This window comes from Salvelinus fontinalis, chromosome 22, assembly GCF_029448725.1.
Source record: "Salvelinus fontinalis isolate EN_2023a chromosome 22, ASM2944872v1, whole genome shotgun sequence".
Lineage (NCBI taxonomy): Eukaryota > Metazoa > Chordata > Actinopteri > Salmoniformes > Salmonidae > Salvelinus > Salvelinus fontinalis.
The window spans coordinates 502,679-528,848 of record NC_074686.1 but is presented as its reverse complement, the minus strand read 5'-3'; the positions used below and the strand labels follow the sequence as shown (position 1 = coordinate 528,848).

The 26,170-nt window shown below is 42.2% G+C and overlaps 1 protein-coding gene across 1 annotated transcript; it reads right to left on the bottom strand.

Moving 5' to 3' along the window:
* Positions 1–1,540: 1,540 nt before the first annotated feature.
* On the bottom strand, positions 1,541–25,325 carry LOC129819508 (ceramide synthase 2-like). The gene is made up of 11 exons (XM_055875827.1): positions 24,791–25,325; positions 15,848–16,030; positions 15,454–15,571; positions 13,643–13,761; positions 13,094–13,151; positions 12,929–12,979; positions 12,463–12,555; positions 10,891–11,019; positions 10,469–10,575; positions 10,003–10,156; positions 1,541–3,434 (listed from the first exon to the last, which is right to left on the bottom strand). Exons 2-11 carry the CDS (start codon positions 16,027–16,029, stop codon positions 3,273–3,275), a joined length of 1,173 nt encoding a protein of 390 aa, XP_055731802.1. The 5' UTR covers position 16,030; positions 24,791–25,325; the 3' UTR covers positions 1,541–3,272.
* Positions 25,326–26,170: the final 845 nt, after the last annotated feature.

Genomic DNA, 26,170 nt, shown 5'->3' with positions numbered 1-26,170 from the left:
GGAAATTACCACGACCATACACATGCAGATACATACCTACTCAGGGATACATACATCCGTGGGCACACGCGACATCCCCCTGGCGCTAAAGCTTTTATAAATAGTTTAACAGGAGTTGAATAAGGGTCCCTGCAGTTCACATGTGAATCAAATACCCCCGTCCTTTGCTTCCCTGTCAGGACGACCTTAAGCCTGGTCACCTGCTAGATTCAACACCTCTAACTCCATCCACATCAGGCGTCAATGTACGTGCTTTCATTACGGAAGATTGAAAGGTGAATAATGAGGCAGGGAAGGCTTGACGTGAATGAAGGCAAAGATTGAGGAGGAGCAAGAGAGAGGCGTGCGTGACGTTGGGGAGAGTGTGCCAGAGAGAAAGACAATACACTGTAGCCGAGGGCATGACCAGGATGAAATTGAGATTGCTTCAGTTAGGCTGTCAGTCGAGAGGAACGATATACAGTATACAGTAGAGGCTGAGGATGCAGGCATGAAGTGATCTCGATCGTATGCAATGAACTGAGGCCTTTAGGCTGCAGCCAAACAAAGGGAGCGAGAGGAAAGAGAGAGTATGGTATCTAGTTTCATTGACATATGGATAAGAAAAAATATCAAAACAATATTCTTCAATAGTCCAACTACTATCTTTCGGCTAGATCTGCATCTACTCAATTTGCCACTCAAATGCTGACAAGCTTTTCAAACTTGACTATACCATTGTTAGGCAGGCGTAACCTAAGGATCCACACCGTATCTTACCTTCCCCACTGACTCCTTAGCATTTATGTGCATACTTAATCCTTAGACTACTGGAGGCACCACCAACAGAGAAACATTACTCTTATCTTCAAAAGGAAAAGTAACGTTTGGTCATGCAAACAAACCCTGAATAACATGGCCAAAGGCATATTCATTCATTCCTTCATTCTAATTAAAAGGTCTGAAATAGCCCAAGTACAAATAAAGTAGGTAGAAAAGGGGCAGTAATGTTGGTGAATAAGTGACCTTGTCCCCAGGCTCAATTGCTACGCATGGAGTTTCGCATGAAAAAGAGAGCCAACTGGAGGATGAGATTAGTGAAAAAGATAATTTGATCCACAAAGCTGTCTGGAGGATGAGTAAGAGAAGATTGGGAAGGCGGATGCAGCAGTGATCATTCACTAAAGATCACAGCTTCTTTTATTGTCCTAATGTGGGCCAGCTACAGTCATGTCAGCTAGGGGGGGGAGATCATGTTAATTTGGAAGAATCTCAATTGCATACTCCTCACGGTCACTCTCCTTGCATCCTTCTCAAAACCCTTAGGAAGAGAAAGCCAGAGGAACCTCCCCTCTGACCTTCTCTTCCAATGGGTTTTGAGAAGGATGTGACCCCCAGCTGACATGACTGTAGCAGGCCCGCATTAGGACAATACGAGGGATTAGGAATGGAACGCAGACGGGACCATTCAGTCATTATACCTAATTTCTACGGTTTGTACTTTGCTTTGAACTAGAGACACAAAACGTATTCATAAAGAAATAATCACAGGAGACGACCATTAAATTCACAATAACCTTTATCACATCTTTGCAACATGACAAAATAAGAAACTAGTTGGGGAAAAGCGTATTTTGGGGGGGAAAGGGGGGAGTCATAGGGATAGGTCTTTGCGCTAAGACATGAAGAAGTGAAGGGGAACAAAGGACATGTTACAGCACTGCAGGGAGATCATGTGCATCTGGTCAAATGTAGTGCACTATGTAGGTAGTAATAGGGTGCCATTTGGGACGTACAAAAAGTAATTCATATTGGAGAGTTGAATAAAGAAAGATAGAGCAAGATGGTAGACAGGAAATTAAAAAGAAACATGGTGAGAGATTTATATATATATATATATATTTTTTTTTTTTTACACGTAACAGATAAGGCACAGGCAAAACTAAAACATACTTGTGTCCATTTTATTTAAAAAAACTTAATGAATTGAACCAAACGCTTTACAAAGAAATGGAAAAGGACTCCATGAAAATGAAATAAATAGGAAATGAAAACTGTAATTGTAAACCCCAATCATAATCCAAATCACTGTATGGCCTGTACTGTCATTTTGCTTTAATGTTGTATTGGGTCTATGCTGACCCATAAAGTGCCTCTTTGGATGAATGGGCATAAAAATACAGATTTTAATGAATATATTCTCCTCCAGTCTGGTTGAATTAAGTGTTGGACTGGTTTGGGTAGGTCAAACCATTTCTCTGAAATGTGTCTGGATCAATGACTGGACTTTTTAAATAAAAAAATAAAACAAAATCAAATCTGACAACTAAAAAGTTATTTTCAAAACATGAACAAACATTTAAAAAGTATTATTTCAAGCTGTGTGCTTTCTGCTCCCCAAGAGCCATTGCATTTGGAGACCGGCATAAACTAAGACAAATATCCACACAATGCAAACCCAACTCGTCAGCTTTTAAACCATTAAAACAACTTAATTATTAACCGCCATATTTTTTTTTTTTCAACAAAATCTTAACCAAGAACATTAACAACCATGGCACATTCCAGGTTGAATAAGAATGCCATGGCAACAACAGTAGTGCCTGATCTACAATCCAATAACAAAATGGCAGGGGCAAAAACCAATGACTTATTTTCCATTATCGCTACTGTATGCTTTAGTGGTCTGACATGGTGAATTGAACACTTATACTGACCTGTACCATGTTGTGGTCATTAAGAGCACCTCATCTCTCTTGGCAGTTTTAAGTGTTGGGACATTGCATGTCATTTACCTCAGTGTGTCATTATTTGGGAAGGGTGTCAGTGTACTGAGAAGGCAGCATTTGAACAGTCAAGTTTAAGTCTAGCAATACTCAGAGAGGGGACCCAGTTTGGGGAAACCCTGCCTTAGTGAATGATTTGCAATGTAAGGACTCAGAACAGTAAGAAATAGAGGAGGATGGATAGAAATGATAGGGAATAACAGTTTGTTGGTAAGGCACTGGACAGCTCCGACCATGCACAGTTTTACTGTGTGTTTGGGTCCATTGCAGTCTTTCCTGAACTCTCCCCTCCCTCCTTCAACTAGTGTAATCTACAGAGCAGTGAAACCCATCCAAGCCTCGTAAGGAGTGTGATCTTTAGCATTATTTGTGTATATATCATTCAGCGGCGTGTGTGTGTGTGTGTGTGTGTGTGGCTTTTCCACCATCCATTCTGCCCTACTTTGGCCTCATGGGAGTTGTTCTTCCCCATTCCTGACACATCCTCCTTGGTGTCTCTGTAACAAATCACTCCATTTTGCTGTGGTGGTGGTGGTTGTTGTTAAGCACTGTGTGGCCATTGCCATTCTGCACAAAGCCATTTTTTGTTTTCTCCCTTTTCTCATGGTCATCATCCTCCTCGTCTGACTCAGTCTCTTCCCTGTCGCTCCTCTCATCCTCAACGATATCCTGATGGGAGAGAGAGTACATTTAGGTAATTTTGTCAAATATAGGTCAAATTCATGCATTTAAGTTAAGGCAGAGGCTGCACAGCCAACTTTTCTAGACCCCGGTTCCTAGCAGCTGGAGGTCCCAGGGCTTCTTCTGCACATGTGCAGGACTCCACTTTGCGCATATTCTCTGAACGTCCATGCAGCATCTGCATACCAACCAATCAGTTTCATGGGGGGGGGGTGTGTATTTAGATCTTCAGTTAAAGGCTACTATGAAACTGTAGACTATAACTCAACCACAACATTTGTACAATCTACGTGAGTAATTTTATTTTAGAAAGACCCGTCGCTCCGTAAACATGCCTGGGCGAGAATAAATAATACTAGCAAGTAGGGCCGACCCCATTTCGTCGACAGGTCGATTGTTTGATCGATAGGCTTTTGGTCAACCAAGATTTAGTTGAGATTTGGCAAATATATATATATTTAAAAAATGTATTGCACACAGGACACCTGTCTGATTCACACCTATCTCAGTGTCAATCAGACAAAAAGAAGCCGTGGGGATGGCACACCAGTATCCCCAGTAGTACATTTACCATTAATTCCCATAATTTCTATAATGTTTATTTCATTCTATTTACGAGTTGTAAATTTATTCATCGTCTTTTGTTTGGAGCGCTCCTGTCAATTTTGAGTAAGGACACACACCTGATTTGACTGGAGACTGGAGTGTCGGCCTTCTCGCCCGCTCCAATTTAACTCGAGAAGCAACCACTTCTCCAGCACAGGTCATGACCGCCCCAGCATGCATTTGTAGTCTACTTGTGTGCTGCTAATAGCTCCATGCTTTAGCTACTGTCATGGAGTTCGCTAAATATTTTCATAAAGAAACTGATAAAACACACAGGTGCTAAAAGGTGACTTACAGGACCAACAGCAAGAGAGGGAGTGTGGTGATGTAGTGTCCACAACTAAAGAATCATTGTGGAATCTGAAAAGACACATATCCTGAAAGCCGCATGGTGTACTTACTACATGCACATGCTAAAAGAAAGGAACTAGGTGGGTAGATAACTAAGTGTGTCATTGTAGCAATGCATTTAGAAACAAGAAATCTCTTAAACGTGTCATTCATTTTTGGTCTATTATATTTACAATAGGCCATCATTGATTTTGGCCCAATAGGCCTTGCATATTCCCAGATTCAAGCTTTCCATTTTGGTTGGGTTATTTTGCCTAAAAACCTTTAAGTCTACCTATAATAAAAATAAACTCTACATCTCTGCCCAGCCTGGCAAGAGGGGCCAAAAGGGTGTTTAGCATCCCCAGTGGCTCTGCGAGTGTGGAGAGGATATTCTCCGCTGCTGGCCTGCTCTCCAGGGACCATCACATGAGCCAGACTGGCCAAACCAGTGTTTCTAAAAATGAATTCAAAGGCACTATCAAGTCATTTTTCATTTAATTTGTATTTCATTCTAAGTCACAGCCTATTAGCACAATTTATAGACTATAATAATTTAATACAACAAAATGTTAAAATGCAGAGTCCCCTATGTCCCTACCTGCCTACTGTGTCGCACTCGAAAATGCTTCACAATGTATTTCGTTGTAGGCTATAGCCTTGAAATAAAGCCTAAATAATACATTTCCGTTCCTTCTTAGGCTCCCCATCCGGCTCCTGACCTATTTAATGTTTATATGCTGTTTAATATGACATGCATTTATCTTTTCATGTTTATTCAAATCATTTTTATTGAAATCCATGTGGTTTGGTTTAAATGCTTCGAAACCAAAATGGTAGCTCCAGGTAGTCACAAATAGATGGGTGTTGGTTAAATTGTGACTAAATGGAGCAAATTTGGAGCTGCAGTTTATTTTTCCCGGTGAGTGCAGAGCGGTTTTTAGCAGAGCGGTTGGAAAGGAGCTTGCGCTCAGCGCCATGAGCGGGATTTCCAACATCACAACTCAGCTCACATGCTCTGGTGGGAGGAGAAGCGTGTAACAGGTTTTTTTCTTCTTCTGTTAAGGCTATATTGATCTCTGGCTCCCGCTTTAGTCATTTGCGTGTCATCATTTTTAACCGCAGTGCTTAAAACATCAGACAAGCGCAGTACCCTACATAGAATAGATTTTTTTCAATCATAGGGTGTGTGTCTAGATATGTATTTCTTTGTCATGGACAGCACTAGCAAGCAAGCATCGCGACACACATATCAGCAATGGAATAATTATACAGACAAAGTAGCCCTACTAAACAAAGCCACGTAGACAGACAAAAACAACCATACGGCCTCAGCAAAGTCTAAAGGAAATAACTAGATTTAACAACAAGAAGACCGTGTCCTCTTTTTGGTCAGTGCCAGCAGAGGAAAGGAAGAGCGGCCCTCAGTTTCTTGCGCTCCCCCCCCCCGCCGAGACTGACCAGAGGCAGGCACCATCAACCCAGTAAAAAAAAAAAAAAAAAAAAGCAAATGATATTCATTTATGCTCACTCAGCCGTGCCTCAAAAGCAATAAAACAACTGATCCATTACCAATGTGATCATATAACCTACCTCAAATGTTGAAATATATCAAACAAAAATGGTCTGAGGAGAACAATGCATTGGCAGGGCAATTCAAGCATAGCCAACATATGGTGATAATCTATTAGGCCTAAAGCCTACTGAACAAACCCATTGCTACAGCAATGTTTTTAAATAGGTTAATGCTGCATAGGCTTAACATAACTTTTTTTTTTATCATGTAAAAAATGTTTTATCTGAGCGGTAGAGCTCGGCTTGCCTTTTGACTCAAAACGTGATCTTGACTCATAAAAGGTTGGTGACCACAGTCTTTATATACACCAACCAATGGCATTTCTTAAAGTAGGTCAACCAACTAGAGGGATATTTAAAACCTACAAATTCAAGTTTTATGTTTGTGCCGTTGTGTGCCCACATTGCATTGACGCATCCTTGACTAGGCTACTAGCATCAACCAGGGGTGAAAGTAATGAAAACAAAAGTGTCAAGAAAAGTATAAGCTACTACACCATTACTGCATGAAAAATTAGCAAATGGACTTAAACAGGTGGTATAGTCTACGCTCCAAAATGCGATGTGGTTCGAAGAGAGCACTGACATTTTGCCAAGGCAGATATGAGTGGCCGAGACGCGCGCGGATAGCAGTGCCTTTAAAAATTATTAATATCCCTTGATTTATTCCACATTGTTGTTACAGCCTGAATTAAAAGTTGAATAAATATTTGGTAAGTCTAAGTGCTTTGCCCACAAATGTACAATATTTGCACATAATAATATTTTTAATTCTTCAAGCTCTGTCAAATTGGTTGTTGATCATTGCTAGACAGCAATTTTCAAGTCTTGCCATAGATTTTCAAGACAATTTAAGTCAACTGTAACTAGGCCACTCAGGAACATTCAATGCCATCTTGGTAGGCAACTCCAGTGTATATTTGGCCTTGTGTTTAAGGTTATTGTCCTGCTTAAAAGGTGAATTTGTCACCCAGTGCATGTTGGATAGCAGACTAAACCAGCTTTTCCTCTTGGATTTTCCCTGTGCCCCCCCCCCCCCCAAAAAAAACTCTAGTCCTTGCCGATGACAAGCATACCCATAGCATGATGCAGCCACCACCATTCTTGAAAATATGACGAGAGGTACTCAGTGATGTGTTATTTGGGATTTGCCACAAACGTAACGCTTTGTATTCATGACATAGTCTATTTCTTTGCCAAATTCTTTTGCAGTCTTACTTTAGTGCCTTAATGTAAACAGGATACATGTTTTGGAATATGTTTTATTCTGTACAGGTTTCAGTCTTTTCACTTTGTCATTTAGATTAGTATTGTGGATTAACTACAACAGGGATGGGCAACTGGGGGCCTTTTTGTAGGCCCATGGACCAATTCATTTTTATTTATTTTTACTGTTTAGATAGAATAATAGAATACACAAGGTACAATTTCAACATTTGGTTGTGCATCAGCAGTCACATCAATTAGCCCATGCCAGCATTTTTTAAAAGATTGGTATGTTAGTCTAGCGTCCAACCGTCTAAACTTGTAGTGAGCATGGTAAAATTACGGACCAGGGTGGGGTCCATTGATCATCAGTTATCATATTAAAAACTGCAAACATTTGCCTCCACCCTAATGCAAAATGTGTAGAATTGCAGGACATTCTAAAACTGCTATTTCAAAACTGCTATTTTTTTCTCTGCCCCATGACAAAACATTTACAATTGCATCAAACTTGCTTCAAAACAAACATTTTCTCTATGCCCCATGGCAAAATGTGCAGAATTGCAGGAAATCAACTTTAAAACAATTTTTTTGTATCTTTGCTGTCAAGAAAATGTTTTGCTTGCAAGGTGGTGGGCCACTGAGGCCACTCTTCATGAGTTCTGAATTTTTGTGGAACCCGCCCATCCCTGAACTACAATGTTGTTTATCCATCCTCAGTTGTTTTCTGCTATCACAGCCATTAAACTCTGATTTAAATCCCTGAACTGCTTCTTTCCTCCGGTAATTGAGGTAGGAAGGACGCCTGTATCTTTGTAGCACATTGGTGCCAACCGCACCAATGTGTTGGTGGCAAGTGTACGGTGTTTCCTCCGTGTCAGCGTGCACTGCCCCGCCACAGGAGTTGCTAGTGCGCGATGGGACAAGGACATCCCTGCCGACATTACATTTACATTTAAGTCATTTAGCAGACGCTCTTATCCAGAGCGACTTACAAGTACATACATTCATACTTTTTTGTACTGGCCCCCCGTGGGAATCGAACCCACAACCCTGGCGTTGCAAGCGCCATGCTCTACCAACTGAGCTACACGGGACTACAAACCCCCTACAAGCCGACCAAACCCTCCCCTAACCCGGACGACGCTGGACCAATTGTGCGCTGCAGCATGGGTCTCCCGGTCGTGGCCGGCTGCGACAGAGCCTGGACTCAAACCCAGAATCTCTAGTGGCACAGCTAACAACGTGATGCAGTGCCTTAGACCACTGAGCCACTCAGGAGGCCTAAACACTATTATTGCACACAGTGAGACAATGCAATTTAATATTGTTTATATATTTTTTTACTCCTGAACTTATTTAGGCTTGCCATAACAAAGGGGTTGAATACTTATTGACTCAAGAAATGTCTGCTTTTAATTGAATGAATTTGTAAAACTTTCTAAAAAAACATAATTCCACTTTGACATTATGGGATATTGTGTGTAGGCCAGTGACCCTACATTCTGAATTGTATCCATTTTAAATTCAGGCTGTAACACAACAAAATGTGGAAAAAGTCACAGGGTGGGAATACTTTCTGAAGGCTCTGTATATACCCCCCCCCCCCTTCTCTTTTACACCGCTACTACTCGCTGTTATCATCTATGCACAGTCACTGTAATAACTCTACCTACATGTACATATTACCTCAGTTACCTTGACTAACCGGCGCCCCCGCACATTGATTCTGTACCGGTACCCCCAGTATATAGTCTCGCTATTGTTATTTTACTGCTGTTTTTTAATTACTTGTTACTTTTACTTCTTATTCGTATTTTATATTTTGAAACTGCATTGTTGGTTAGGGCCTCATAAGTAAGCATTTCACTGTCAACTCTAAACCTGTTGTATTCGGCGCATGTGACTAATAACATTTTATTCGATTTGTTTTATTTGATTAGATAAATGCTTCATGAGCTTAGTTAAACTGTCATACCACATTAGAACCCAAAATACAAGCTTATTTCACACCAATGTGTATAAGCATTCTAAATGTAAACAAACAGTAATAAACATGGTTAAAACTAAAAAAATGATTTCGTGGATGGTCAGTCCTTGCATCCAAAGCCCCATCTATGAATTTGAAAGTGGCTACATTTCTCCAGGCCCATCCCTAAAATTTTGACCAAAACAGAGGCGGGGTGTGGCTTTGTTATTGTTTCAATGGAGGACTCTATGTTTAAGTTAGCTAGGTAAGACAGCCACATCAAAATAATTGTAAGTAAACGTTGAGTTTGAGTGGTGATGTCGAACAGTCGGTTTACATGTACAGTTGGGTGATAGAAAGTAGAGCGTACGTAGTTTGAGCACCTTTTTCCCCACTCCTATCGATAAAATAATTTGCACACAAGTTTGACTATACATGAAGTTTCAAATGCATTCTGTCATTGCTAAATGTGCTAGGTATTTTTAACACAACTATTTTTTTGAACACAAAAAAACATTTGGCTAATAAAATATTTAACAAGTTGTCTTACTCAAGTTAAAGGTGATGATGATGCAACCTTTGCGAAAGGTAATATGATTTTATTGGTCAACTCGCAGCTCAGACACTTCATTCAGGATAAATAGAGTTAGCCCTGAGTTAACCTGCCCGGGAGCAGACTAGTTCGTTGCCATAGAAATGTACCTGGCTAAAAAAGGTGAGCCACGTTCGTAGTACCGGTTATCCCGAGCTGAACGCAGAGTTACCTTGCTAAACTCCTCAAACCACATATATAGTATAGGGCTCTGGGCTAGGCTCAATCGCTGTCCAGGGAAACCTCTCCCTATAGTGATTAGGTTCGGGAATACATACATTTCCAGGTAGGAACTTGACGGCCATGCGCAGGATGAGGCCAGCCCAGAAGATGTGCAGACACTGCAGCACAAACAACAGCCCGTTGAAGAAGTAGAACCCAAAGAAAGGGGGATAGAGGGTCAATGGGTACACCCACGTAGTATGTATGATCCTGGGGGAAGAAACAGACAGATCCAGTCAATACAGCTCTGCATGGGCAGTCAAAAGCATTTTGACAAAGACTTAAGTAAATCCCCAGAATGCATTGCATCCTGTCTCACTGACAGAAAATAATACTTGACACATATGGAGGCAGTTTCCCCAGACACAGATTAAACCTAGACCTGGACTAAAAAGCAAGCTCAATGTAAAAGCTCAGTTGAAAAGGCTTCTTAGTCCAGGATTAGGCTTAATAGCTTAATATGTGTCCGGGAAACTGCCTCTAGGATGCAGATGAGTGTCATCCAAGATCTGAGCATCTTACCAGAAGGGGAGTATGACAAGGCGGGTAAGGATGAATACAGCTGCAAACAGGATGAAGATGTAGTTGCAGGTCTTTCTCCATCCTGCATAGTTGAACATCTTTGCTGACTAAAAGGAACAGAAAAAAAGAAAGAATAAATAAATAAATATATATAAGGTTGCTGTTTCCGAAATTCTCCTCTAGATGGCAGGCTTAACACTATGACCAGTTCTGTGAGTAGAGATTCTATAAGCACCGTTTATTATTATAATGATAATACAATGACTTTCCTTATAGAAATAACACACACTCTTCTATACTTATCATGGAATGGATATAGTTTCTTTAGGTTTGTAATGGTGAAATAGCTGGATGCCTTTTTGCTTGACATTGTATTGCATTGTTGGAGAAATAAGATTGGGAAATGGGGGGGGGGGTTGTACCTCCAGTAGGTAGTCTGAGGCATCATGCACAAGCATGATCAAAGTCCCGGCACGGATGTAGTTGACCAACCACGAGAAACTGATCAGCAGAATAGTGGCCACATGGTGAACAATCTGCTCCTTAAAATCCTTGAAGAGAGCGAGAGAGGTGGAGTTTGTCAGTTATGCAAATGTTTAGTTTACATCAGCTTCAGTCATAACAGCGGTGGTGGTAGTTCACTTTAAAATCTTGTTGAAACTAGTTCTAGTTCTGATGGATATGGCACCATGGTCATGACGTTCCTCACTCGTAACTTGATTATCGAGTTTCTTTTGGATGCGTCGTTCTGAACTACAGTTATTTTAAATTAGAGCTTTAACACTGCGGAATATTAGCAAAACGTTCAAAGATTGAAATGTCTGGAGGGACACCTAAGCTACGGTTACAGACACCTGGTTTCAACACCGAGTCACGTAGTTCAGATGTTTCCAATGATGCAGGTTTATTCAACAAAATCAATGTCACAAAAATGTGTCATAGAAACGGCAGCTATAGGAGAAATTATCATTTTTTTTATCTGTTCGACAGGGGTTTATTTTTCTGATGTCTAACTTTCTTTGTGACAAATGATAATGGAAACTGTGTTTTTCAAATAAATTATGATTAGGGAATAATTTTGAAGGTAGGCCTATGCACGGTACGTGGGTTATAAAGCTTCACATTTAATTCTAAATGCCTACTGTTTGCTAATTTTTTTAAAATGCAACTATAAAAATAAATGTTTCTTTGCAGGACAAAGACTGTCTTGACTTTCAAAAATGCCTGAATCACTTTGCCTTGCTTTTCTGGTTGGCTGGATGCAAGTTTCACCAGCCAATTATTTCAGATCTACAGGAGTGCAAGTTTCACCATGACACGGACCGTGGCGATAGTTTGTACATGGTAAATTAGTACATACGTGCATTCTATCCAGGCTGGCTTTCGCGGGCTACTTGAGACATGTAACAGATAGTTGGGGAAGTCATACAGGCTGACGCTGATTTATTAATGTGCAATTTTCATAAATGGAAACACTGAGTGCATGTAGCCATGTGCACTTTCCAATTACAACTGAACTAAAAACCCTGCAAAGAAAACCTGAACAAAAAACAAACAAGCCCAATTTGGAATTCCACTGCAATTACAGCAAACTTAATGACACCATTGTTTTGGATCAGCCCCATTATTTCATTGTGTCTGTCAAATCAACCGACAAAAAGGACTGGATTTCAGTCAAGTCTGCTGACTGTTTTGAAGAGTTGCCACCTTTCGTTTGGACTCGCCGGCTGGAAAATAAATAAGTCTGGAAAACATGGTCAATCAGTCTCCACTGCCATACCTTTCCACAGTGTGCCGGTCACACATTAACCCACAGATTAAATTAACACCCCTCCCTTCCTAACTTAGTTGTGATTCCCTAACTGACATCTGTCGAGATAAGGTTAGCTTGCTTTTATCGCTCTCTCTGCCCTCTTGATGACAGTCTCTCCTGTTACCACCGTAAATGGTACTGAATGTAAATTGTCAATGCTTCTGAATTAGGCTCCACTTACTTTGCGCTTGACATCCGTTGCCACACTGAATAGTAGCGAGATGTAGAATCCCAGCTCAATCATGTAGTACCAGTACTGAGAAGGCAGCAGTGGCTATAAGAGAGAAGAACAAACATTGAATATAAAAAAAATATGGTATTTAGCAGACACTTCTAAAGCTACTTAAAGTATAGTGCATACTTACATTTTCATGCATGCATACATTTTCATTCATAAAAAGGTGTCTAGAAATACCAAACTGGAATCTTCAATTATGTAGATCATCGAATTTGATAAACAAGCATGAAAAACTGTTCATGTACTGGGAACCTTTGAAAAATAATTTGCTTGTGACTCTCCCATATTGTGGCAGAAACTGACTTTGTATTGATTTTAGACCAACTAAACATTTAAAACCAATTAACATTTAGAGACCAACAGTCGTATAGAAAATGTGGGCAAAAAAGGTGGCACAGAATGTACATACCAGTGTGGGGAAGCCATTCCACATCTCCTCCATGTCATAGAACCATGGTTTCTAGGAAGAAATTTCAGTGTCAAACGCAAAATGGCACACGCAAAGGTATAAAACATTACAAAGGCAAAGCATTGCTAGAGAAAATATATGCCAACAGTAAATGGTGGTACTCACATCAATTAGGACACCCAGGCCAGCAATGAAAGCAAGAAAGTAAAAGGTAAATCTCCAACTGTAAGAGAACGCACAGCAACCTCAGAAACCCCATATGAACAGAACACAACTTCACATGTTCACACAACAGATAGACAATAAACTATGGCTCCTTCAAGACAAAGTAAAACATGAGCTACAACTACCTGTAAACTATACAAGGGAGCTTATATTTTGATCAGGTGAATAAGACTCACGTCAAATCACGGTAAAGACAATAGCAGGCACTTTTACAGAAGGCACATAACATGTTACACAGTAGAAATACGCCCACATCGGAAATAAATAAATAAAGGTTGTTTAATTAATTAAAATGTGGGCAAGTGCAAGTTCCATTCAACCATGTTCATCTGCTCCGCTACTATTCATTTCAGTTAGCGGTACCATACTTTCTTAGCTAAAACAATTGATTTCAACCATATTCAATACAGAAATGAGTGTAGCCTCTGACTGTATAACCACAGATAGAAAAATAAGGCTTGTGGGTTTGCACTTGGCTGCTAAGGGTACCAGGCTTCCCGGAACTTCTTGATCTGGCTCGGCAGTTCCTGGTTCCTCCGCCGTCGGAACCACCTCTGGACCTGCCGCACCGAGCAGGCCGACTGTTTAGTTAACTCCTCCACTGAACTCTGACAGAGAGAAACGAGGGTTAAGAGCAATATACACTTAAATTAAAGGGATAATCCACCCCCCCACCCCCCCAAATAAATACGAACATGAAACTCCTGTCAATTTGGTGAAGGTCTGTTTCATTAGTGTACCAACTCAGTGGCTTTGTGGTTAGTGTCTGCCCTGAGATTGGAAAGTTGAGAGTCCAGACTGCAAATTGGGGGTAAGGCCCTGAACTAGACTAGCGTCCTGTTCAGGGGGTGAACTTGTACATCAAGCTGCCTCACGCTACAGAAACAGGCTCTTATGAGTCATTCCAGATTGCACAATGATTTAACCTCTGTGGTCCTTCTGTGAAATCAGGAAATCGTGTAGGAACGTGTCATAGCTACCTGGTTCTCGTCACTAGAGATAGGGGATAACACACCATCACATTTCATAAGGCTTTTAAAACAATTACCTGCACTCCAGATCGCCAAATCAGCCAATAGATGGTATGGGTGGGTATACTTGTCAAGAACACATCCATCCGTTCATATCGTCGTGACGAAGTACATAATATATTTCGCTTAGATGTGCTCAATCTAAACAGTGTCCCAAATGATTCAACTCGGGGTGTTTTCGTAAATTCACTGGGGAGTGCCTGAGTGTGCTCAGAGTGTGCTCTGGCCGTTCAGAAATTCAGAGGGTTGTCAGATTGTCCAGTAGGGTTGATCTGAGCGTTCTGACCTCAACGGCTGTCAAGCACCTAAGCTAACATACTGAAGTTGTCTAGCTTGCTAGCTACTTTCCAGACACGAATGGGAGAACACCTCCCTCTGACCATTTTACTCACCTTAGCTGAACTGGTTAGGTTGTCTACATGTTATCTAGAGCATTGGTGGCTAACTGTCCTGCTGGCAACAATTTAATTAAAAAAATGTTTTGCCAACAACGTTGACTGACACCAATCGTATTCAACAAGTGTTGCGCGTTTGTAAATTCCTCAGGTATTCTGCTCCCTGGCACACTCAGACGAGAATGCTCTGAAACCGGAGTTGATAGCCAGAGTGAATTTACGAATGCACCCTCAGTTTCTCCATCAAGTACCATCTTGCAATGCGCTTTGTGTGTCTGTGGAAAACGTGGGAAAGGGCCGTTGTTGCCATAGCAACGTACTCTGCACTCGTTTGTTCAGGCGATTTTACAGCTAGCTAGTTACTTCACATACTGATATTGACTTTGGTATTATTGTGTGTAGTGTAGCTGCGTTTGCTAACTAGCTAGCCAACCAGCCCAGAGAGAGCCATGTTTTGTAGTCGACTTCAACAGATTTCCAATTTCACATTGCTACCAGCCTTGTTATAACAACAAAAAATGTGTTCACAAAAAACATTGTGAACACATATTAGTATTGTTTAACACAGTTAATCATAGGAATTAATGGTTTGGTGGTTTGGGGTGGATTATCCCTTTAACATCTTATGTGCTAATGTCTCCTTCAATTATTGTTTTACTGTAAAGTGTGCTGCAATTTTGAATTCACTTTAAATAATGGTTGATTTAATGTAGATATTGTGCATGGATTTGTGCAGTGTTTGTGTGAACTATTGAACTGTGTGGCCACGTGGATTTGGTTAGTGGAACTGTATGGTAGTTTACTACATGTAGGATTAGGAAGGTGTTGGCGTTTGACCCCGGTATGTAGCATTATAGTTATGCTGTGCAATTACCTGTGAGGGGAACTTTGATGCATTGCAGAAATAGTATTCCAGTGTGGTGTTGGGAGCAGCTCTGACACGCGGTTTCTCCCTCACTCTAAGTAAAGAGGCAAGTTGAACGGCCACGGTCCTGGAGAGGAAGCGGAGGAAGCAAAGGAGGACAGGAAAGTGTTGTAGGGACTGTAAATCAGTTATGATTGTTGTAGTGAACACAAGTCAACAAGGCTAGCTGAACAGGAAAACGAGACTAATACAGGTTAAAAACAACAGCAAACTAATGGAACATAGCAAGGCCATTGCAATGTGAGGAGGTGGCGAGGGGAGGTATTGGTTTCATCCTGAATAGGGTGTCCCTACTTCTGACCAAGGCCCAAAGGATTCTTGGTCTTGGGCCTGGAGTACTGACCTCTCAAATATCTGTCGTACAATCAGGAAGCATACTGCGATGGGGAAGATGACCCAGAGATCCCTTCCTTTAGCGAAGACTTGGCCATCCCGGTCCTTGAGGTTGGCCCAACCCAGGCCCGCTGGGAACCACAACCGGTCCTGCCAGATCCATTCACTAAGCTCCCTAAGCCAGGTCAGCATTCTGAGAAAGAAAGAAAGATGCAGACAAAGGGGTAAAGGGACAAGGCTTTTTTGGTGTCAGGTACAGTCTGACTTAAACATTTTTGTTAGATCACATACCAAAATAACATCCAAAATGGTTCAAGTAAAGGAACGCTGCCACAAATATTTGTACGGAATGTATTGTTGTGTTAGTGAATTTAAAATGTGGGTGTGTCATGCCAAATAGTGTCCCCCTGTGAAAAAAGTCTCTCCCCCCCCCCCCCCCCCCGCTTCATAATGTGATTTGATGAGTTCTAGCTTCTGTTGCTAGGGCTGTTGCTAGAACTTGCAAAATTCTAACCGGATTACGTAATGAACCAAAGCATCCGTTGCTATGCTGGTTGCTTGGCTCTCGTAGCGGTCCCGAAGGATGGAGGACGCGGGGAATTCTAGTTCCATTTCGCCTCATAAGCGCTCAAAATGATTACCTCAAAATTGCTCTCCAAGGACGGTTGGTGTTTTTAACGGTGACAACCTGCCAACTACCTGCTGCTTCAAAGGATCGAAAAGACGGGAAAGAGAACACTCTTTCTTAAACATATATGTCTTTATAAGAAAATATTGTTAAAGAGGAATAAATAATTTCAGCTGTTTTTAGACTGACGTTGTTAGCTAGTGTACTTATTTACCTCAGCCTGCCTAGTCAGCTAGCAAGCCAGACAGTTTTATTTAGCTAACGTTAGCGCAGTTTTATTTAGCTAACGTTAGCTAGCTAGCTACCTTTTAAATATCATTAGGTAAAAGAGGATTACTATTTGCATCCATAACTTTTATGCGATCATTTGTGATGTGATTATTATGTCATGTTGATCTTGGTGTGCTGGTGCATCCATCCATATTTGCATAGTCACTCAGCCATGAAAACATGAGCGAGCTGGTGACACTTAATACACTGACAACCTTATCTGACCCATCAACATTTCCAACAATGCGTTGGCCTGGTGTATAAGAATGTTCTTTGTTATACAATCTACAGATGCTTCAAACACCTACTGCAGGACCTCCTGACATTCCCCAGATGAATCCATTAGCTATCTGAATACAAGCTTTGACAATGCAGAGCAGCTGTTGTGGCATAGATGCAGCCATTGATACTAGTTGAGTGGGCAAGATGCTGTGTAGGTTTAATTACAACACAGGCAATGGGATATGCTGTGAAAGACTCTCAAAGCCACTATGACATCACTGCTACTGTCATTACTGGCAGGGTTTACTCGTTTGTTAGAAATGGTGGTTAAATAAGAGGGCCTGATTCTCATTTTACTGAGGCACCTTTGTGTCTGAAGTCTGTCAGAGGGCAAGAGGCCAGCATGACCACACTACCCGCTTGGTTATTTTAGAACACACACTGACTGTGACACTGATAGTTGTGCAAAGCTAGATCATCAAATTAATGCAGAGAGAGCGCAGATCTGTGCCCAACATCACACTTTTTACACAATCCTAGGCACAGGAGATGCCTTGTTTTTTTTTGGGGGGGGGGGGGGTATTTTCACTTACGATGACAGTTCTTGGTACAAAAGGGTTTAAGAGTATTCACATAGGGAAGCCTCAGTGCCAGCTACACTAGAGAGATGCTCCAAACAAACCAGTCACTGTGTGACACCCAGTGCCCCTCTCCTGTCTGTTGATTGTTTAACAGGGATTGCATGCATGGACTTTGAACACTCCTATGCTTACTGTGAATTAATAGGGCTGTGGCGCTCTGGCGCCTGCCTTTGTTTGCACAGGAGGAAGGACCATTCTTGCAGTTTTCAGAGAAAGCTGGATATAACTTTTTTTTTCTTCTTTTTTTTTTACAGAGTATGTATGGGAAACAACCAACAATACCAACAATAGTATGCCACATACTTAATTAATTGATGGAGTAGTTGGTCAGTATAGCACGTATATGCATGGTGTTTGTCACATCATTTGCTTAAAAAACTGCAGATCCTGGAATCTCCTTTACCCTCCAGATGACTTATGAACTTACTTACAATGTCAAAGGACATGGAGGGAAACTTCACAAATAACACCGCAAAATGAAACATTGTAGTCAGAGGGTGAAATGAGATGAATTGATTGAATACAAAGTAGACTGTCATCGGTCCGGAGAGGAAACAATGTTGCGAGCATTCCAATAGTGTGTGCTTTTTGTGGCCTGGGATTTTAATGCAGGGTAACTGAAATCCGTTTGACCTCATTTTTACCAGCATGTCACCTGTGCAACTGGAGGCGACAAAACTCTTGAACACCAATACTCCACACACACTAACAAGGCTCTCCCTCACCCTCCCTTCGGCAAATCTGACCATAACTCCATCCTCCTGATTCCTGCTTAGAAGCAAACAGGAAGTATCAGTGATGCACTCAATACAGAAGTGGTCAGATGACGCAGATGCTAAGCTACAGGACTGTAGAGTCACTGTGGGGAGGACAGGAAATGGAGGGCAGAGCACACCCCCCCCCCCCCCCCCCCCCACAGGACTATAGTGGAGCGGGTCGACAGCTTCAAGTTCCTCATTGTCCACATCACGAAGGAATTGACATGGTCCACACACACCAACATAGTGGTGAAGAAGGCACAACAATGCCTCTTCCCACTCAGGAGACTGAAAAGATTTGGCATGGGTCCTCAGAGCCTCAAAAAGTTCTACAGCTGCACCATTGAGAGCATCTTGACTGGCTACATCACCGCTTGGTATGGAAATTGCTTGGCATCCGACCGCAAAGCGCTACAGAGGGTAGTGCGTACAGCCCAGTACATCACTGGGGCTGAGCTCTGCCATCTAGGACCTCTATACCAGGCGGTGTATGAGGAAGGGCCTAAAAACAGTCAAAGACTCCAGCCATCCAAGTCATCGACTGTTCTCTACTACTGCATGGCAAGCGGTACCGATTCACCAACTCTGGAACCAACAGGACCCTGAACAGCTTCTATCACCAAGCCATAAGACTGCTAAATAGTTAATCAAATAGCTACCATACTATCTGCATTGACCCCCCCTTTTGCACTAACAAGCTAATCACATACGCTGCTGCTACTGCTTATTATCTATACTGTTGCCTAGTCACTTTACTCCTACCTATATGTACATATCTACCTCAATTACCTCGTACCCCTGCACATCAACTCGGTACTGGTACTCTGTGTATTTAGCCAAGTTACAGTTACTCATTGTGTATTTATTCCTTGTGTTATTATCTTTATTATTGTTGTCTCTGCATTGTTGGGAAGGGCCAGTAAGTAAGCATTTCACTGTTAGTCTACACCTGTTGTTTACAAAGCATGTGACAAATACAATTTGATTGGATTTAGATTGTGGCCCGCAATGTGGGCATTGCTACACCTGCAGGAACGCGCCCCCTCAAGCATCCCATTGTGGGCATCATCATGCTTGTGTTCAAAGTAACTGCTCAGTGAAAATTACTTTTAAAAGTTAATATTCTGTTAACTCCTATCCAAATAATGTTGTTGACTCATCCTATACTTGTATGTGGCCAAAGCATAAATTGGAGAAAAAACACTTTTTCAAACCCCACCTCAAACAGACCTTTTCAAAAATGCTTCCTATTTCCTCATTGAAAATGATGTAATCTACCATAGGAAGGTGAGCTGTCCAATCAGTCTACTTGCACAAATATATAAAAAATATATATCACCTTTATTTAACCAGGTAGGCCAGTTGACAACAAGTTCTCATTTACAACTGCGACCTGGCCAAGATAAAGCAAAGCAGTGTGACAAAAACAGTTACACGTTCATTAACACGGTACTTAATTTTGTTTATCTGTCGGCCCCAGCCTGTGTAGCTAACTGACACTCTACCCATTCATTGCCATCTGCCCATGTTGTAGTCTTAGGTGTTTACCCATTGTTGTCTTAGCCCTCCCAATCAACACCTGTGACTGCTTTATGCCTCCCTCTAATGTCAATATGCCTTGTATACTGCTGTTTAGGGTAGCTCTCATTGTTTTGTTTTACTGCAGAGCCCCTAGTTCTGCTCTACATGCCTCGGTTAGCTCCCTTGCCCCACCCCCCACACATGCTGAGACCGCACCTAGCTTAACTGGCACTTCCAGAGATGCAGCCTCTCTCATTGTCACTCAATGCCCAGGTTTACCTCCACTGTACTCGCACCCTACCATGCCCTTGTCTGTGCATTATGCCCTGAATCTATCCTACCACGCCCAGAAGTCTGTTCATTTTACTCTCTGTTCCGAACACACTAGACGACCAGTTCTTATAGCCTTTAGCCGTACCCTTATCTTACTCCTCCGCTGTTCCTCTGGTGATGTAGAGGTTAACCCAGGCCCTGTGTGTCCCCAGGCGCTCTCATTTGTTGACTTCTCTAACCGGCAAAGCCTTGGGTTCATGCATGTTAACATCAGAAGCCTTCTCCCTAAGTTTGCATTATTCACTGCTTTAGCACACTCCGCCAACCCTGATGTCCTAGCCGTGTCTGAATCCTGGCTTAGGAAGCCCACTAAAAATACTGAAATTTCCATCCCCAACTACAACATTTTCCGTCAAGATAGAACTGCCAAAGGGGGAGAAGTTGCAATCTACTGTAGAGATGGACAGAACTCCGCAGGCTTACTATCCAGGTCTATGCCCAAACAGTTCGAACTACTACTTTTAAAAATCCATCTCTCCAGAAATAAGTCTCTCGCTGTTGCCGCTTGTTATAGACCCCCCACAGCTCCCAGCTGTGCCCTGGACACCATATGTGAATAAATTGTCCCCCATCTATCGTCAGAGTTCGTACTGTTAGGTGACCTAAACTGGGATATGCTTAACTCCCCGGCCGTCCTACAATCTAAGCTAGACGCCCTCAATCTCACACAAATGATCAAGGAACCTACCAGGTACAACCCCAAAATCATAAACATGGGCACCCTCATAGATATCATCCTGACCAACCTGCCCTCTAAATACACCTTTGCTGTTTTCAACCAGGATCTCAGCGATCACTGCCTCTGCCTTCGTCCGGTATGGGTCCGCAGTCAAACGACCACTCCTCATCACTGTCAAACTCTCCCTAAAACACTTCTGCGAGCAGGCCTTTCTAAATCGACCTGCCCCAGGTATCCTGGAAGGATATTGACCTCACCCCATCAGTTGAGGATGCCTGGTTGTTCTTCAAAAGTGCCTTTCTCACTATCTTAAATAAACATGCCCCTTTCAAAAAATGTATAACTAAGAACAGACATAGCCCTTGGTTCACTACAGACTTGACTGCCCTTGACCGGCACAAAAACATCCTGTGGTGCACTGCACTAGCTTCGAATAGTCCCCGCGATATGCAACTTTTCAGGGAAGTCTGGAATCAATATACACAGTCAGTTAGGAAAGCAAAGGCTAGCTTTTTCAAACAGAAATGTGCATCCTGCAGCACTAATTCCAAAAAGTTCTGGGACACTATAACGTCCATGGAGAATAAGAACACCTCCCAGCTGCCCACTGCACTGAGGCTAGGAAACACTGTCACCACCGATAAATCCTTGATAATCGAGAATTTCAATAAGCATTTCTCTACAGCTGGCCACGCTTTCCACCTGGCTACCCCAACCCCAGCCTACAGCTCCGCACCCCCCACGGCAACTGGCCCAAGCCCTCCCCCGCTTCTCCTTCACCCAAATCCAGACAGCTGATGTCCTGAAAGAGCTGTAAAATCTGGATCCCTACAAATCTGCTGGGCTAGACAACCTGGACCCTCTCTTCCTAAAATTATCTGCCACCATTGTCGCAACCCCTATTACTAGTCTGTTCAACCTCTCTTTCATATCATCTGAGATTCCTAAAGATTGAAAAGCGGCCGCGGTCATCCCCCTCTTACAAGGGGGAGACACTCTAGACCCAAACTGTTACAGACCTATATCCAACCTGCCCTGCCTTTCTAAAGTCTTCGAAAGCCAAGTGAACAAACAGATCACTGACCATTTCGAATCCCACCGTACCTTCTCCGCTATGCAATCCGGTTTCCAAACTGGTCATGGGTGCACCTCAGCGACGCTCAAGTTCCTAAACGATATCATAACCACCATCGATAAGACTGTACTGTGCAGCCGTCGTCATCGACCTGGCCAAGGTCAATCACTGTATTCTTATCGGCAGACTCAAAAGCCTTGGTTTCTCTAATGACTGCCTCGTCTGGTTCACCAACTACTTCTCAGATAGAGTTCAGTGTATCAAATCAGAGGGCCTGTTGTCCGGACCTCTGGCAGTCTCTATGGGAGTGCCACAGGGTTCAATTCTCAGGCTGACTCTTTTCTCTGTATATTTCAATGATGTCGCTCTTGCTGCTGGTGATTCTTTGATTCACCTCTAAACAGACGACACCATTCTGTATACATACTGGCCCTTCCTTGGACACCGTGTTAACAAACCTCCAAACAAGCTTCAATGCCATACAACACTCCTTCCGTGGCCTCCAATTGCTCTTAAAAGCTGGTAAAACTAAATGCATGCTATTCAACCGATTGCTGCCCGCACCCGCCCGCCTAGCATTACTACTCTGGACGGTTCTGACTTATAGTTGTCCACATATTCTAAATACCTAGGTGTCTGGCTAGACTCTAAACTCTCCTTCCAGACTCACATTAAGCATCTCTAATGCAAAATTAAATCTAGAATCGGCTTACTATTTCGCAACAAAGCCTCCTTCACTCATGATGCCAAACATACCCTCGTAAAACTGACTATCCTGCCGATCCTGGACTTGGGCGGTGTCATTTACAAATTAGCCTCCAACACTCTACTCAGCAAATTGGGTGCAGTCCATCACAGTGCCATCCGTTTAATCACCAAAGCCCCATATACTACCCACCATTGCAAACTGAATGCTCTCATTGGCTGGCCCTCAATACATATCCGTCACCAAACCTACTGGCTCCAGGTCATCTATAAGCCTTCGCTAGGTACATCCCCGCCTTCTCAGCTCACTGATCACCATAGCAACACCCATCCGTAGCACGCGCTCCAGCAGGTATATTGCACTGGTCATCCCCAAAGCAAACACTTCCTTTGGCTGCTGCCTTTGGCTGCTGCCAATGACTGGAACAAATTGCAAAAATCACTGAAGTTAGAGACTTATCTCCCTCTCTAACTTTAAGCATCAGCTGTCAGAGCAGCTTACCGATGGCTGCAGCTGTACACAGCCCACCTGTAAATAGCCCCTCCAACCAACCAACTACCTACCTCATCCCCATGTGTTTTTTTTCTGCTCTTTTGCACACCAGTATTTCTACTTGCACATCCTCACCTGCACATCTATCACTCCAGTGTTAATTACTAAACTGTAATTATTTCGCCACTATGGCCTATTTATTGCCTTACCTCCTTAATTCATTTGCACACACTGTATACAGATTTTCTATTGTGTTATTGACTGTACGTTTGTTTATCCCATGTGTAACTCTGTGTTGTTGTTTTTTTTTGCACTGTGTAACACTGGCCAGATCACAGTTGTAAATGAGAACTTGTTCTCAACTGGCCTACCTGGTTAAATAAAGGTGAAAAAAAGTGTGTACAGTCAATAACACAATAGAAAAGGAAAATAGAAAAATATATGTACAGTGTGTGCAAATGTAGAAGAGTAGGGAGGTAGGCTATAAATAGGCCATAGAGGCAAAATAATTACAATTTAGCATTAATGCTGGAGTGATAGATGTGTAGATGTGCAAGTAGAGATATTGGCACTTAGTTTTACTAGCATTTAAAGATTGGTATATGCCAACAACATTCTGTTGTTGAGGTATGCCCACACCATTCCAACACAGAGAAGCAGGTTAACATAATACATAAATATTTCACTCATATTTTAAGTAATGATAAAATATTGCACATGAATTATACCACAAAGCAGAGATGCTAAAAAAATGTTGCCCGTGCTACAGACGTCTATATTGGTCCGCTAATGCTAGTAAAAGCCGAGTGCACTACTTCTGTGAATACCTTTTTCAATTATAATTGTTTTATTCAGATTTTTCAGGGGGCGTATGGTCCTAGCTAGCTAGCTACCTACCTACAGGTGTTTCCCCTGAAAGCGGGGGCGAAGGTCACTGTCTACCTGTGTCCTAACTAATTAACTACTGGTGTAGCCCGCTACCTCCCGCCAGCTACAGTACAGGAGTACGATCTTAAAAATTGACCAATAGAATTGGACCCAATAAAGAGGGGTTCCTGCAAATGAAGGAACGCTCAGAATTGCGGGCCACAATCACACCCTTCTAAACATTTCCGGTAACTTTCATAAGGGTGTGGGACTTCTTACGTTTCATCATCTGTAGGTTATAACTCGTTATAGGCTATTTTCCTCCACAACCAAAGTAAACGATGGACGTCCAAAGCATTCGTTTTCACGATTTTCTTCTTTCCAACCTGTTATTGTGCGATAGTTCATGGTTGCATTTCAAACCATGACCTTCATTTATCGCTGTGTTCCTAAACAAACATCACCACGAGATCAGCACATAGCCTATTCGGACAAACTCCAGTTGACAGGAGCTACTGTCATCCGGAATTATTTGAAAACATTCAAGTATATTTCTCTTTGTGTGGCAAGGGGGTGACAAGTTTGCGGAAAAGCCATTATAGGCGCGCATCTCAGGGTACTAACTATCCAAGGGAGAGTGAACGTTAAAATACTAACAAGGCGAGGCGAGTAGTCCAACGTAGCCTGTTTTAAAATGACAATTGCAAAAATTCAAACAAAACTTGTATCACATCTAGTTCCATATAACGGTGGGCACTTACCTCCGTTTTTTCTTTCACGCAGGTAGGCCTATTCGCCGCAGTGTGAAAACGCGGAAACTGGAATGTTGCTGTATGTCTCCTATAGAATAAGCAATTGAGCTCTATGCCGACGACGCCATCAGCGATAATCCAAATTGATTATGAAAATTGGCTGGAGTCTGCATTGAAGATTATTATCCGGCCACTCGATCATCGACAATTTTCTGCATTTGAGGGAAATGTAATGCTTCCCCTTGGCTTGTAGAACTTTCTCCCTTATGAAATACTTCTACTTTTTGTTGGGATGAGGGCCCGGAACAGTTATTTTACTTGCTCGGAGCAATATGGCAGATGTTTGCCGGGAATGGGCGTCGGTTAGCCCGGTTTCTCATTTGGACAAACGGAATGGGAGTAGAAGATGGTAGAGTGGGAGCACTGAGGTAAGGGTAGGAGTCGGGACAGTGGGAGTGGCGGGGATCAAGCTATTTAAAGTGACGTTCACGGCATGCGAAAACGCCTGAACTTGTTGGGACGCATCTGCCAAACCCTAGTACAGTCGACAGATTATCCTTTATATTGACCAGATACTCTAGTGCCGGCTCTAACAATGAAAATGCATTTCTTAAAAAAAAAATGGAAGGCAGTCGTCAAGGAGGCAAATTCAGGTGGGACCATTCTAGCCAATGAGAAGGCAGATATGCGTGTGAACAGGCACACCGGTTTCCACTAATTACCACAGCCCTAAAAAATAAAAAACATTTGCTTTTAATTTATGTTTAGGTATAAGGTTAGCAATGTCATTAAGGTGAAGTTTAAAATCAAATTTTAAGTAGATAAATTGTAGAAATAGGCGGGGTGACTACCAGACAATTTCAGGTGTTTTTTTCTCTCAAAGTTGCCAAGATGTCACGTGTGTCCTACTTATATCCATACACTCATAACACCCTACTGATTGCGACATTTCTATTCGATCAAATAAGTAAAAAAATATGCCATTACATTATTTTGTTCACCAAATTCAAAACTCATTGACCACCGTACAAATACCTATCTCACCTGGTGAGCAAAAACGAGAAATGCCACCTGATGGAGAACAGATTTTGGGCCCATTTATCCCTCTCACTTCTTCTCTGCCACAGTTGTTTTGAGCCTAGGCTACATCAGATAGGAAGAGGCGAAGCAAGAGGTTTTACTCCGCCCAAAATCTGTCGAAGAAAAATAAGTTTACGAAGTGAGAGATTTTTTTGTATGGAAGTCAATGAGTGTCGAATTTTGTCAACAAAAAACTATTTATCTCTACACCGTTCACACGCGTATAAGCCTTCTCATTGGCTAGAATGGTCCCACCTGATCTCGCCCCTCCCGCGTATTTCCATAACAGGCAATCTCTGTCTTCACGCA